The 15,413-nt window shown below is 34.0% G+C and overlaps 1 protein-coding gene across 5 annotated transcripts in view; it reads left to right on the top strand.

The window, feature by feature from the left end:
* The window catches only part of LOC108692023 (lachesin), a 189,207-nt gene that overhangs the window by 141,723 nt on the left and 32,071 nt on the right, over positions 1-15,413 (top strand). For 3 of the 5 annotated variants that reach the window (XM_018200113.1, XM_018200130.1, XM_018200122.1), the window contains exon 2: positions 10,341-10,430. In XM_018200113.1, the coding sequence (XP_018055602.1) occupies positions 10,341-10,430 (90 nt within the window). The remainder of the gene's footprint in view (positions 1-10,340; positions 10,431-15,413) is intronic. The other 2 variants (XM_018200137.1, XM_018200147.1) reach the window with 1 other exon arrangement.

Below are 15,413 nucleotides of genomic sequence, written 5' to 3'. Positions count from 1 at the left end.
ATATATATACGAATATTTAATTTATATAGTTTAATATTATTTAGTTTAATATGGATTTATTTGTCATTTGAGCTTTCAGTTTATGAAAGTGCATGAAGATACATGTAAACTCAGAAAATAAATTTTATAAAAGATAAATGTTTTATTTAACAAAAAATGTACAAAAAATTTAGCATAATTAAGATAGCTGCATCTAAATAGATAAAATGATTGCATTATACGTACTATCTGCTATCTAAGAAACTTGGACTTGACTTCAAATATTGAAAAAAAATGGATTTGTCCTTGAAAAAATTGTTGCTGCAATATTTTAATATGTTTTTGCTTCCTAGATTTATATATCTAGTGACTTTACGAGTTGGTAAAGCTAGCCTGTTTACGGCGATTAAACATGATTGATTCTTACTTAGAGATCCAATCAATCATATTCAATCGTTCGGCGAGCAGACTAACTGTTTCAGGGCGCGTTCACAATTTGACAGAAAAGCAGAAAGCGGAAAAGTGGAAGCCAATCAGAACTCGCGCAGGTAATAAGCGGTATTCCGCTTTTCTGTTTCTATTATCAGGAGTTTTGATTGATTCCCGCTTTTCTGCTTTTTGCTTTTCCGTCAAGTTGTAAAAGCGCCCTCATATGACTTGAACACAACCATTGAATTACTTACTCTTTGAATCCAAATATTAGAGCGAATACAAAACATGGAATACAATGAAATTTGCAAGTAATTATAAATAATATTATTGCATATTATTTATCCAACTGTTTCATACGTATTGCATCCAGTGAATGCAATAATAAACTGTGAATTTGTAAAACTTAATTTCGTGGCCCAATGTCGGCTACAAATCTCCGCGATTGCGCGCTCGAGCTGCACTATGCTGTTTTTCCCGCGTTATCAGTAATTAAAAAGGGCGAGAATAGAGTAAAATGAAAAATATGGAACAAGTGGCAGTTGTGAAATATGAAAGCTGCTTGAGCCATGCTTTTTTCCATCCAGGCGGCGCTTATCTACAGCTTTATGAGCGTTATTCGATTTTCGTGCGTGCATTGTTCACCGCGGAGCACCGGAAACAAAGCGTTATCTTTAAGCCGAAACAATGTTCCTCTCTCAATCTGCGCATGAAATAACCGGTTGCAGCGATCCGCTAGAATCGCCATCATCGATCACGTGTGTGATGTATGCAGCGATATCGACAGCGAATCCCTTTTTAACACAGACGAATGGTCCTCGCTATGAAACCAGGGATTTTTTGCAGATTTTTGCGCGTAGTATTTGTCGGTTGATACACGTCACGAAATCGAGCATAACATTCGATTTAAATGTATCGATTTTACTGAGAATCTTCAGAAGTAACGTGATGCTTAGGTCGGAGATATGTGAATATTTCGAATTTGCTGTGTGTGTGTGCGTGTGTGTGTGTGTGTGCGTGCGTGCGTGCGTGCGCGCGCGCGCGCGTGTGTGTGTGTGTGTGTGTGTGTGTGTGTGTCTCGGCTATTTTTACCTTATCCTCGTGGGAACAAAGTTAACCATTGCCTGAATTAGACGTATTACGTATAGATCGTCTTCTTTCAATTATAGGCATATAATTTTACGCTACTGACGAAGTTATTCGTCATGTAATATTGTATAACATTTATTTATGATAATTTTACCTATAAAAATAAAAAAGATGTTATGCGGGCATCATTTATGCGGTTGCAGGACCTTTAATTATGTCGAGGATAATGAATGTTGCACCTTTCATAAATAATGATTATAAATAAAGCCTGAACTCGATATTGGAAAATATGTGACACATATTGCCATTAAAATACATGTATGGGAAAACCACATTTTTCGTATAATCCGTCAAAATATAATCAAATCAACAAAGCTTAAATACTAATTTTAATTATTTCTGATGGTATTAATGAAATCTCATATAGGAAATACAAACAGATTATTAATAGTGGACAGATTATTAATAGTTTACTCTGTAAAATTATTAGTATATGTCCGTGATACATATTAAAAAGCAACCATCATGATATTATTACATTGTTACTCTCTAAATACTCTCTAAATCATAAAGAGTGAAAATATAATCACTCTTATTCAAGAGTGGTAGATTTTCAAAGTGAGTTTTACTCTTTAAGGATGATTCACTTCGAAGAAATAAAATTTCTCAATTTCTTCTTTGGAGTGAGGTTCCAAGTAGATTTCATCTACCCTGATATTACACTCCAAAAAAGAGATTGGAATTTCACTCCTTTGGAGTGAATCTCATTTCAAAGGAGTAAATATCACTCTAAAAAAAGAAAATCTGCCACTCTTGAACAAGAATAGTCGTATTTTCACTTTTTTTTTGAAGACAGGCTAAATTTTCAGTCTCTTCGAGTGAGATTTCACTCCACGAGATTTAGAGAGTAAATTCATATTTAAATTATTTTTTTTGTGTCGTTTTATAATGTTACTTGCAGAAATATAAATGTGAGCAGTTTTTTTAAAACTATATATTATTATATTTAATAATTATGATTATTAATAATTTGTGATATTTTGACAAAGGAATAGAAGACATTGAATTAATCAAGGTCAAATTAATCAATTTAGCATACAAACTGACTATTCAGTATTCACATACACACAGAATATACTACATAAGTTTTAAGAAAGATATTAATTCATAAATCACTCTGTAAAAAGAGACCGAAATTATTCCCTTAAGGAGCAGGCAGTCAAGTTGATTTACGGGTTTCCATGAATCACCCGACGCCCGAGCTTCTCGTTAGCAAAAAAATGAAGAGCGCACACGCTGTTAACGCGGCCGAGGGAGAATTCGAGACACTCCGTTTCATGCGCTCGGAGGAACGCAGAATATATTCGGCGAACCGTGCAAAAAGAATGCGCGGACGATGCCGGGTGTTACGCGAAAAGTTCGCGTTTGCAACTCGCACGCATCTTTTCGTCGCTATTAACATTTCATTTGACGAAGAAACGAGTTTGCGTGCCGGCTATACGCTAGCCTAGATAAGAAGATGCGCGCGTGCTGGGATGAGAGAAGAGCATGCCGCGACCTAAGAAATACCTTCCGCCTCTTCCTCAGAGTTGGCGTGGGCTGAGTCTGTTCATGAGATTCCGCGGATACGCAAGTTGCCGCAAGGGGCTTCCTTCACCATCAAGTTGGAAACTTGTGCTGACTCCGGGCCAAGCGGTCGTGCCGGGCGAAGGGCAAGCGAGAGACGATACTTTGACATATATTTTATTTAGCGCACCAAGACATAGTTTATAAAAAGAAAGTATAAATAGAGTATGAATAGAGTATTGGTCAGACGAAGTAATGAGCATTTTATTGAATCCGAAGGAGCAGCAATTAACGTGTCATTTACACTGTTAACCAATTTCTCTTTTCATAAATTTTATTTTTCTCTCTCTTTTTCCTTTGCGTTAAAGTTTCTATTAATAATATCGGTAATAAGATATCGGTTGAAAAATTAAAATGACTGAAACGAAATAAAATAAGAAACAATAAATAACGGTAATTATAAATACATCAGAAAAGATTTTAAAAAGTTTTTAAAAAGAATTTATTCTTTATAAAATATAAAGTAAAAGAATTTATTCTTTATAATATGTTTCTGTATAATATTTTATTTGTATGAAATGAGTTATATTCAGAATATATGTAATTAGTAACTAATACAAAATTATTAAACTACAGCACTTATGATGCATTATATTTTCATTTTTAATGAAATGTATTAATTGTTGTTAAATGTTGCAGAACAAACATTTTTATGTATGAATCAACAAAAAATTTTGTTTTATAATTTACTATACATATATATTTAATCTAAAAATTATCCTTTTTATATTTTTAAAAATGTAAGTATTCTTCTTTGCAAAAACATAAATATTACTTAATGTTTATCTGCGCTACTTTCTGAATTTATTTGTTTAATATGTTTGTATTTTTATATTACTTACTGTATATATAAAAGAAGTTATTGTACCGGCATAAAAAATCCATATCTTATTTTATAAATTATTCGTTTATGCGTTAAATAAAATATGGATTTCTTTATTAGATCAAAATTCACGGATGCAAGATGAAGTCTCTAATATACTAAGTCGATACCTTGTAAATTCTATAACTACAGGATTGTAGAGAGATTGTGAGAAGCTTCAGAAACTTGCTTCTAGCCCGAAGCGAACTATGCTCCGCTGCGGAGAAAGGCACATTACTTTGATTCATCTATTATTTAATGGTGACGCAAAAAGTTAGAAAAAAGAGAAGGAAGAAAGGGCGGTAAGTTTAGGACAGGACATAACCATTTTCGCTCCTTTACGATGGCTCCGCTTAATTTGCTGCGCGATTGCCACTTCTGCTCTTTCGTGGATGAAGACAGCTCCAAGATCCAATTTTACCCAGTTTTTCAACCTGTCGATACCTCGGAGTTAGTACCTTTTATTCCTGCAGATCTTATCCTTTCCCTTTCCTCTGTACCGTTTTCTTGACCTCGTTGTACCTCTTCACCTTCTCTGCAGCCATCCTTCACTTGATCTTCGCGTTACTCCTGTTCGCACCTCTCTCGCCTAACCTGAGAGGAAGATTCAGGCAGAGTATAAAGAGAAAAGGATTAACATGGTTGAATGTAAAATTAAATTTATTCCTCTGCAGATTTCCGTAATATCCTTAACCTCTCGAGATTCGTATATCTTTGTAACCGTTACGAATCCGTGCGACTTTGACGTATTTTCCAATAACTGAAGAAGATATTAATTAAATTTAAAAGCTGAATACGATGTGCAATTAGCGGAACTTCGAGGCGAATAGAATTATCGAAGGTTATTTTGAGTTTATAATTGTAAGCAAAAGCATCGTTCAAATAAAAGGAATTTCCTTATTTTTTTTTGTTTAGACATTAACTATGATAGAATATTTTTTTTTAAGTTTTATTTCTGCAATTGTTTAATTTATTTGAGTTTTTAACGAAGTAGATGTTCACCGATTTAATATGCGAGCGATACGCGAGTTGAGCATTTTGCCTCTCCGACCTTTGCCTTTTTAATCCTCTGCTGAATTTTATCTCAGTTGTTACGGCCCCGCCGCTTGAATTAGTTAAAGAGCCTATCGGAAAAGTGGCGACAGACCGGAACGAACCAACTTGGGTAAAATACTCCTTTGGGTGTATAAAGCTGTATTAGGCGTCGTATCTTACTTCCTAGCGTCGTGCAACTTCCTAGTGTCGCTTAGAGACTCACAATCCTTCGAGGATTTACATGCGGTCGAGAACCATTGAGCGGAACAAAGTGAATAATCAATGTATAAAATTATATTACACATTATGACATTCATTATTTGTGAAGAATCAGCGTTCTGCAAATGAAAACGGTTCGAGAAAATACACGAGAAACGCGGAAATATTACTGTCATAACATCACTGTCATACGCATTTTGAACAATGAAGTTAATTCAACCGAAAGTGTTGTCTAGTTGAATGTAGCAAGTTAACGCTTATCACATAATAATACTATTAGTTCACAAAGGCATATAATCTATCTTCATTTTTCATTGTTTTATATCTTAATTCGCTTAATTTGATAATCAAAACAATAAGGGACTATTCTCTAGAGGAAAGTGGAGGAACGCGAACATTTAAGAGAAAATCGACAATTATTTATCAATTAATAGAATAGTCTTTATTCAAAAAATACTTCAATTATTTGGTTTTAAACTACAATAATTAACATTCATATATTATCAATATAAACTGTAACTTTAAATAAAAAACAAAAGCTGCACATGGGACAATGTCGAATCAATATTGTTTTTTGTTTAAAATTATAGTTTACATTGATAACATATAAATGTTATTTATTGTGGATTAAAGTTAATATACTTTAAATAAATATTTTTATAATTGATAAATAATCATCGGGTTTATTTAATTTTTCCCTTAGGTAAATAGTAATAGGAAGTATTTATAATATTTCCATTTTCTCCTACATCAAAATTATTGCAAACATATAATAATATTTATCTTGAATTCATATGTTTTATGGACACATGTTATGCGGTACTAATTGTAAGCGTATATATATTGGACTATCATCGGATGCGAGAAATGAGAGGTTATCACTACTCTAATATACTGCAATAGTATTGTTCACGTTTATCTCGCATTCGCAATTTCCCCAATCTCCCTTATATCTAAATGGAGAAATTATTAATTACACAATATCTCTTCTGTAATAAAATATTGCATTTCTAGTAACTCTAATTTTTTTATTTATACGCATATTATGTACATTTGTAAATAAGTTACGGTGAATTAATATATCTTGAGACAATAAATTTACAATAACTTTATATATAAATAGACTTTTTTTATTTATCAATTAGTTCACATTATAGAAGAAATAATAAGGTTATTGACAATAAGTTTAATGTGACAGTTATTATTTTACGAAGGTAAATGACAAATGTTTAGAAATACACAGCGAATAAAACACAACGCGAAGAAAGTAACAATAATTTGGTGAGGTGCCTCGATTTTTCAAGCAGGTTCATTATTCTTTCTTGCGATTTCTTTTCTTTTTTTGTTTAGTGTTCCTTCTGGTATTCCGGTTTCTTGATAAATAGTTTCTGGCAGTTTGACCTTTCGATGTGAATTCACGAGAAAAGACAAATCGATTCCGTTCCCTAGTGACCCGATCGTCTGTAACAAATATTACATCGTTCGATAACCGTCTACAACGTTTTTATGTTTCCATCGTTTTTGAGCGAGATAAAGAGTCATACAATATTAACTGTCTTGAATCCTATGTTTTTCGGTGAACGACTAATTATTGCTTAAAATATCTCATAATATAGAATAACGATGTTATGCCGTATATAAAAATGTCCAACTTATTTGCAACGATAATCTTTTTTCTACTATCTTTACATACAACGCGCTTCTGTGGCTGTTGTTACATTGTAATGTAAAGCGCAGGTTACGTTTCACGAAGTTTACGTGGTGGAACGTAAAGTAAATACCGCTGACTTGAATAGTCTGAACTGCGTAAACCGGGCATAGCATATCGCGAGCCAACATGTATGAATCCACGCTATCACGATGAAAGATTGAAGCTCCGAAAAGCTGTCTCTTGATTGCGCATAACTGTTGGCCGGCGCCAAGATTGGTCCATTAATCTTACCACAGACGCATGCGATATCGCAGTTTCATGAAGAGGCTACGTCCTAAATAAATGCTGCCGCTCGAAACATCGACGCCATAGTGCAGAAAATGCAGTTGCGCAATTGCACAGTGGTGGTTGCACCAGTGCCGAATGAGAAAAAGAGAGAGAAAGAGTGAGAGAAAAAAAAGCGACACGGTAGAATGGCTCGTATGCGAACTCCAACAATGAAACCTTCCTTAGCAGTGCACTGTTAGCGAAGCTCGAATGGAACAGCGGTCGTGGTCAATGGATGGAATTCAGTTATTCAAGTTTGAATGTAACAAAAAAGTTGAAAACTCGATTGAATCGTAAAGAAAAGAGCTGTAACAAAAATACCATAAAGTATAAGTACAAAAGAATACGTTGTTTCTGTGATTTTTCTCGTGCAGCTAATATTAAACTAGGAAAGATTTAACTTATACGAATATTAATAATAACTTTCACATATATCGTAACAAAAATTAGTTGTATAAGACACACATAAATTCGATGGTAAATGTTTACAAAATGTATATAATAATATATTTCGTTTATTGTAAAGTTATCTCCTAGAATTATTATAAATTTTTTGCCAAAATCAAAGATAAATGAAACGAGGCATTTTGACAAATTTATGCTCGCTATTAATTTATTACAACACGCCATACAATTATTCGCAGAGTGCTCGTAATTGTAATTTCAAATTTTCACTTGTGCGCGAAGGACACAAAACATGCGTATATATTGGCTTTTACAAATTTACATTTCCCTCGTGTAATCTACTAGTCTCGTGCTCATAATGCAAGTAATTTTACTCTCTGTCATCTGTGAATGTAATTATCCTCAAGTTGCTCCGTGGCTCGCATTTATGAGACGCACGAAGTTATATAACTATTGGGGAAGCACCGTCACTGAACATCGTTAAACTCGCGACAAACGGTTGTCATAATCTCCAAGTTTAGATAGTTTCGTCACCTCGAATTCGCTGGAAAATATCATAACGTTATCACGCGTTATCATCCACAAAACTCGCGACGATTCGTATGCACTGACCTATATTGCAAGTACATTCACAATGTACGATAGCGTACTTTATATTTTTTTAGTTAAAATAAACTATTTAATTCCGAATAGAATGTGTAATTTTTACTAATGGATCTGGATGGATTTTAAAGAAGGAGACAAAAATACAACAATTGTAGAGAAAATTATTGCATTTATTTATTATATTGACGCCACTTCTACAAGTGTAATATGCAAAAGACTATAAACAGAAACCATTTTAACAAACGTCCATATATCTTTTTCGGTATAAAACACTTTTAAAAAGTGGCGAAAACAAAACAAAACTTTTAATGAAAAAGCTCTATCTTTGCTTGTCAGAGAGATTTTTCTTTTAAAAAAAGAATCATGAAAAACTGTACCGTCACTAATTACTAAATTAAAAAAAAAAAACATTATAAATAGTATAAGAGTAGATACATAATAATTGTCGGATAAAATAACTAAATGTATTTGTATCATCAATATGTTTATAAACTTTATTCGGCCACAGGTTATGACGCATTTGTGTCGCGGTTCGCTTTTGTTATCGATAGATTTAATGGCTGTATGAGCCATAAAGCGTCAGATTTATTTTTCAACCGTATAAAAAAGCCATGAGGTATTTTAAAACAAAATGCTGTAATTTTACACTCGTCAGGATTCGGCCGAGTCGTCATTCAACCTTTGCATAGTGCAAAGGACGATTATAGACAAATGATTGAACGAATGACGAAGTTGCATCGAATTTCGTAATTTGTTTTTGATCAACAAATTTTACATTACGTTACACATTCTTTTTGCTATGCTGATTTTTCGTCATTAGATCAATCAACGCGTTATTAGATATTTTTGACCATGAAAAATCTCTACTTTTATAAATTTTTAATTAATATTATCCTAATGTAATTTTTGAAATTATTATTAAATTTTCCATATATCTATTTTATGCGCCATCATGTACGTGAATTTGAAAAGTTTTCCATATAGATACAACTTTTTGTATATTATAATGATATATTAATCCACTTTTATGATCGTCGTGTTTAATATGATAAGGGAAGATAAATTTCTCATAAGTCTCATAAGTTGTGCTGTCGAAGTGATGCTTGTCACTTGTGAACAATGTAAACGATGTTCCTGGCGATGTATGTTCGTGTTCATCGCATGTCACTTGTCATTTCGATGCACCGTTTCGCACATAAATCTGTGAAACTGTGTCCAGATGACATGTTGTGGACAAAATATTGCTAATATGTGTTGTTACATCTCACCATGGTGATTTGCAGTGATCAAGTGCTATCAATTTTTCTAGGTTATCTACCAATTTTTTGAATATATATTTATCATGTACTGAAAATTGATGGATATTAAGTTATATTTTCGAATATGAAGTTTTTTTTCCAGATATTGAATTGAACTCTTTGATATTTCGAGAATTAACGTTGCATTTAACAATAATAAACAAATTTTTTGAATGTAATTTTTTGAACTTGTATCTTCAAAATACACGCTATTGTAGCAAAATGACACAAATAGAATCTCGTAACTTTTGATATTTTATTTGCGTATGTAGAATGTATAAAAGAAGATTTAATTCTCCCTTCTCGACTTTACAAACAAATATTTTGGAACAGATATAAAGGTCAATACTGTTAGCGTAGAGCAGGTATTCTCTGTATCAGAATATCCGTCCGTTAAACGAGTCCAAGAGTAATATTACTCCGATATCGGAGTACTCGAAATCACAGGTTCGATTTAATGGATTTCGATTAAACTGATTCGCTATAACATTTTTGATCTAATCGGATTTTCGATATGTTTCACGTTGGCACGTATGCTCCACGATTTTTGATACTGTTTCGCTGTTGATGTATCGTTGTTATGACAACCTCGTAGTAACAATCGAAACTTGCAGAAATTAATTTACTTCAGTTGATATCTAAAAAATGAATTGAATACACGATTTCTCGATGTTTCAGTAACAATGATACATATATGAAGAGATTCAAATAGGAATTTGATAGATGAAGAAGTAAAATTCTTTATTAACTGCTACTTTAAATTTTAGTCACTTTCTTTATCCTCTAACATTTCCTGTGCTCTTTTGTGTTACAGGACGACAAGCGAGGAATCTGTTACCGGGACAATCGTCGGGTCATCATCACGGTACGCAGGATGCATCATTATCGGACAGTTACAATAACAGTGAGTGACCATACGTTGACGAGCGCAATCCAGCTGGAAATCACTAGCAAAAGCTGCTACATCCCGTGGGGATGTTGCGGGAATGCACTCGATGTCGAAAATCAGACTCGCATGGTTGCATGTTGCGAGTGTCAACCGGGCCGAGCATTATCGTCCTTGTTGTTTGCGTTAAAGGCCAAAATAAACTACGGAATACTAGCGCTTTTACGTTACGTTAACGGTCGCTGCACGTGTACGGGACGCACGTGTGTATGTATATCGTACGTAGAATCGCGGGCACCTCGTGAAAATGGACTATTTCGCGCCTCGGCCGCTTGCTTGTAAAATAACTTTTCCTCTCTTCTCTGCCGCACGATTCGATTCTTTCCCGCACCACCAATCTCGAACTCTTTTCGATATTACACTACAACGATAAACCCATGGTGGGCTTATCGCCGTATCGGGCGCGCAGATTGTTTTATATATATAATCTCTATTGAAAATAATCCCCTCCCTGGAGCACATACGCGCGCGAATGCCGTCGCCTAGCAATGGATTTTTATACCGTCTGTTTTTTGTGCCATGTATCGATCATTACGAAACGGTGAGCGCCAACAAGTTATTTTTTGTCGAATCGCATGGCTGCATAATGCAGGCAACAAGCCATATATTGCTCGATGGATAGCGTACGTCAAACGTTGGTGAAGTAATAAAAAGCGATATGTGCGGTACAGTCGTTTTAATTTTACGAGCAGTTTCGTTACTGCGTATTAAAAAGCGACATATGTATAATTATTTAGAGCAAAGCAATTTTCTGTTATTGTGTGTGTAATGCGACTGAATTACGCTCTTGCATAGAGAAAAAAAGATATTTTGGCTTTTACATGTGTATTATGGTTTAATATATATTATTAAAATGTGATATAATGCAATATTATCTGTTATTTGGCTCCATTTTGACTATTTTTCGGCTCGGAGTTTAATTAAATTTTTACTTTTTATAACAAAAATAGATGAATGTATTTAAATAAAAAGGTTGGTTGCCATATCGATAATTTTATATTTGTGAAAATATAATCCAGTTGAATATTGAAAGAATGGTTTCTGTTGCATAAAATTATTGCATAATATTATCTTTTGTTACTAATTACAAAAATGGAAGTGCATAGTTCATTCTGCAAATATAATTTGAAATCAAATAACTGACAAGATCTGTATATATAAAGATTACTAAATATTATATTTATTTCTCACTTTATCTGGTATGATTTTTTAATATTGCAGCTACAACACATTACCTCTGTGTATTTTATTACGCTCTACATTTAGAACATATGATTATCGTTTTAATAAGTATAAATTCTCAATGGAGAAATCTTTATTTTAGCAGATAAATTTTAGAAATATACTCTATGAATTGAAATGAATTTTTCTCAGCTTTAACTCTTTAGGAATAGCATCATCTTTTAAAAAAAGTTTTTTTACTATTTTTAGTAAAAAAAATCATTTGTAAGCAAAGAATTTATCGATATCTTTAATAATCGATATAGTCTTTCTAGCTTGAAGCTGTATTTTCTAAAAGTAAATCAGTTATCATCATTGATATCATTACTGATCAATGTTATATTTGTTAATAATTATGATCAGCAATGAATATTTACTATTTTTTCAATTATAATACATTGATTCTCTCATTTTTAGAGAATATAATAATGCATTTTAGTACTATTTATATTTCCATCTCCTTAAATATAACTAATTTATACAAATACCAAATTTATTATACGAATTTAATTTTAAAATAAATGTTATAAATTTGGAACACTCGCTTCTAGAGAATTAATAATCATTTACATATTTCTTACCGGTTAATATTAGAGGAATCCGAGGGTAGGGATGGTTCGATGAGCAGTCAAATCCCGATGTCAGATAAAAATATATCAGTTGCACAAAAGTAGGATGAAATCTCGCTCAGCTCCACCACATCTCGCTCATCTGTACCTCCTGCCCACCCTTTTCGCCCACTATCACCCGCTATCGCTCTCCTCTCGTTTCTGCACGTCCTCGTTTTCCTCGTCAGGATTCCCTTGCTTTTTTTTTGTTCGCGAAAATCCGCGATGGAACTTCCGTGCGGAGAGAAGTTTCGGTATGCAACGGTTCTCTAAGTGCCCCTTCCTCGGCCTCTCCGTCGCCATCCTACATCTCCTTCTATTTGCCCGTTTCGTGCCGATCGATATTACCGACACCCGTGATTCCGAAGCCGAGTACCGGCTTTCGTAGCGGAAGGTAGTAGAAACGCGCGGCGAGACGCAATGTCGGTGTTCTATGGAACACGCGCGAATCATTCGTCACAATAGTGACGTGCTACCGCTCGACTTGCTATCCCCTTGCTGTCCCCGCAATTCCTCTCGTTCCTAGAGAGAAGTCTATCGCTACGCGCGCGTTCGATATTTCCTTCCTTCCTTCCTTCCTTCCTTCCTTCCTTCCTTCCTTCCTTCCTTTCTTCCTTCCTTCCTGCTTTCCTTCCTTCCTTTCTTCCTTCCTTCCTGCTTTCCTTCCTTCCTTCCTTCCTTCCTTCCTTCCTTTTCTGCTTCCTGTCTGATTTCCTGTTCCACCTGTTTCCTCGACGAAGAGAATTCCCCTTTTGCTCGAAACGCGATCTTACCGTCGTCGTGTACGCCGAGACTAATCGGTAACATGGGCACTCGGGAAATCTTACGATCTGACCAATTCTCCGGGAAAAGGAACGACAACTCTTACGCTTCAGGCGGAACCGACGTTTCTTTGCGACGTTAATTTGCGATGTTTCGCCTACGTAGATTTCTCGTGAGATTTTTAATATAGATGTTCTTTGCGTTGGAATCACTATTGCAATGGGCGGCAAGAATAGAGACAGCATATCAACTGTAATGCATACATATTTCTTTGCATGAATAAAATTTGTGCATATAAAATCGAATCTGTATAAAATGGAATCTGTATACGTTATATTTATTTAGACTAATTTATTTCTTTTTTGGATATAACATTATAATTAGTTATTAAAATTTTCTCACATTTTGGTTTAACATTTTGTTATGATGATAACAAGGTTGAGATTGAGAATTTCGTGTAACTGCCATTATCGCATTCCAACCGAGGCGAATTCACTTTACATCATACAAACCAAAAAAGTTTTAATCATATCGCATTAATAACGTAAACTAATCAGGTACCAGTTAGACTGTTAATTAACTGTCTCAACTGTAGAGAGGATGATGAATAATTTAATGTTTACGGTTCGTTTGCACCCTAATCAACCGAGTCGCCTGCGTTAAGCGGGCAATGTGGGAAGTTGGGGTTGTTTAGATAAACCAAGGAGATGGCATTATTTGGAGGGAAGTTTACTCGTCGGGAGACAATCACATTCGTAACTAGACCTCGCGCTGTGAATAAGAGCTGAATAAGATCCGATTGTAATTTGCGGAAATGAACCGATTGTCATCTCGCTGATGTGTATGTGAATGACAATGTAAACCGGAGAATAGGTGGATACAATTTCTATCTATCAGAGCAATGTAATTATTAACAATATTGATAATTCTAAATGAAAATGTAAATCAAAACTAATAATTTTATTAATTATTAAAGAGAGTAAGACTAATATTTTTATAAGTATAAATAAGATTAATTGACATTGATATATATTTCAATTCTTGTAATTGAATCATCCAAACATAGATTGATATTAAAGAGAGCTATATAAGCATTCTGTTTCATGCCAATACTGAATATTATGTGAATATTAATTTATGCGTTATATAATTATTTTATATTTACTTTAGAACGCTATCAATATTGAATAATACAATATTGTTATCGGTACATAAACTTTACGTACAAATAATACTTTTAATTAACAAAATTTTCATATATTTTACATTTTTATTAATAAAATATTTATAATCTAAACCTTTATAGACACAAATAATCTAATTATTAATTCAAAAGAAAGAAAATGAATAAAACACTAATCAAATTTAATTTTGAAATATAAAGTATGAAATTCAATGTCACCTCATAACACTTACCAAAATAAAATATTTAATATAAAAGTACTTAAAAATTGAAATTATTTATTACATTTTCTGTTACAATATCGACCATCAGAGAATCTAATCTGACTACACATAACGGACTGAATTTTTAAAAACTCGTTCTGATTCTTTTAGCATGACAGATTGGACCTCCTGATAATCACTGAAAACATAACATTCAATGAATTTGCTTATTTGTATATAAAATTTATGTGTTAAGCGTTGTGTTAGCGTTCCAAGGTTAATGAAGAATGTTACAAATTACCGCAATCGTATTGTAATAATAGAAATGCAAATTGGTACGAACTGTCATTAAATATACAAAACTAGAATATTAATTTACGTTTTAATCTATATCACGATTATGTAATAATACGTTATGTCGTTACATGATTGCGCAAAACTCGAATAATTCCGACACCTCGCAAACCTGGCATACCGTATTGCAAGTAATATTTATTCTCGTTAAGAGACAAAATCAAAGACGATAAGGGAATAAGGGACGGAGTTAGACCGAGTATAAGAAAACCATGCTTGAATCTTAAACTAACCGGCACGACTACCGGCGCATTTCGGAGACGAAGTGCTCAGGCGCGGGCATGAATATGAATGAGTCCACGGGGTGATATTCTGAAGTGCGAAATAAAATAATTTCCTTCGTCGTAGCTCGCGGCTTCGTGTTGCCGCGGAATATGCACGAAGCAAGCACAGCGTCATTGAGTGACTGAAGCCGAGGGAAGAGTGCGGGAATAAAGTACGAGTGACGAACGTAGGAGAGACGTATGAGATCCACGCGAACCCGCTGAGTCCATTTCTTTATCATCATGGCGAACGACGTTTCTCTCGCGTTTCTATGGTGTGATATTCCGTCTGTCGAAATTTCCGACGGGGTGGTCTGGAAAGCAAAGGAGATACACAGAAATGCGAT

This window comes from Atta colombica, unplaced genomic scaffold (assembly GCF_001594045.1).
Source record: "Atta colombica isolate Treedump-2 unplaced genomic scaffold, Acol1.0 scaffold107, whole genome shotgun sequence".
Classification (NCBI taxonomy): Eukaryota; Metazoa; Arthropoda; class Insecta; order Hymenoptera; family Formicidae; genus Atta; species Atta colombica.
This window is presented reverse-complemented; position numbering and strand designations above follow the sequence as displayed.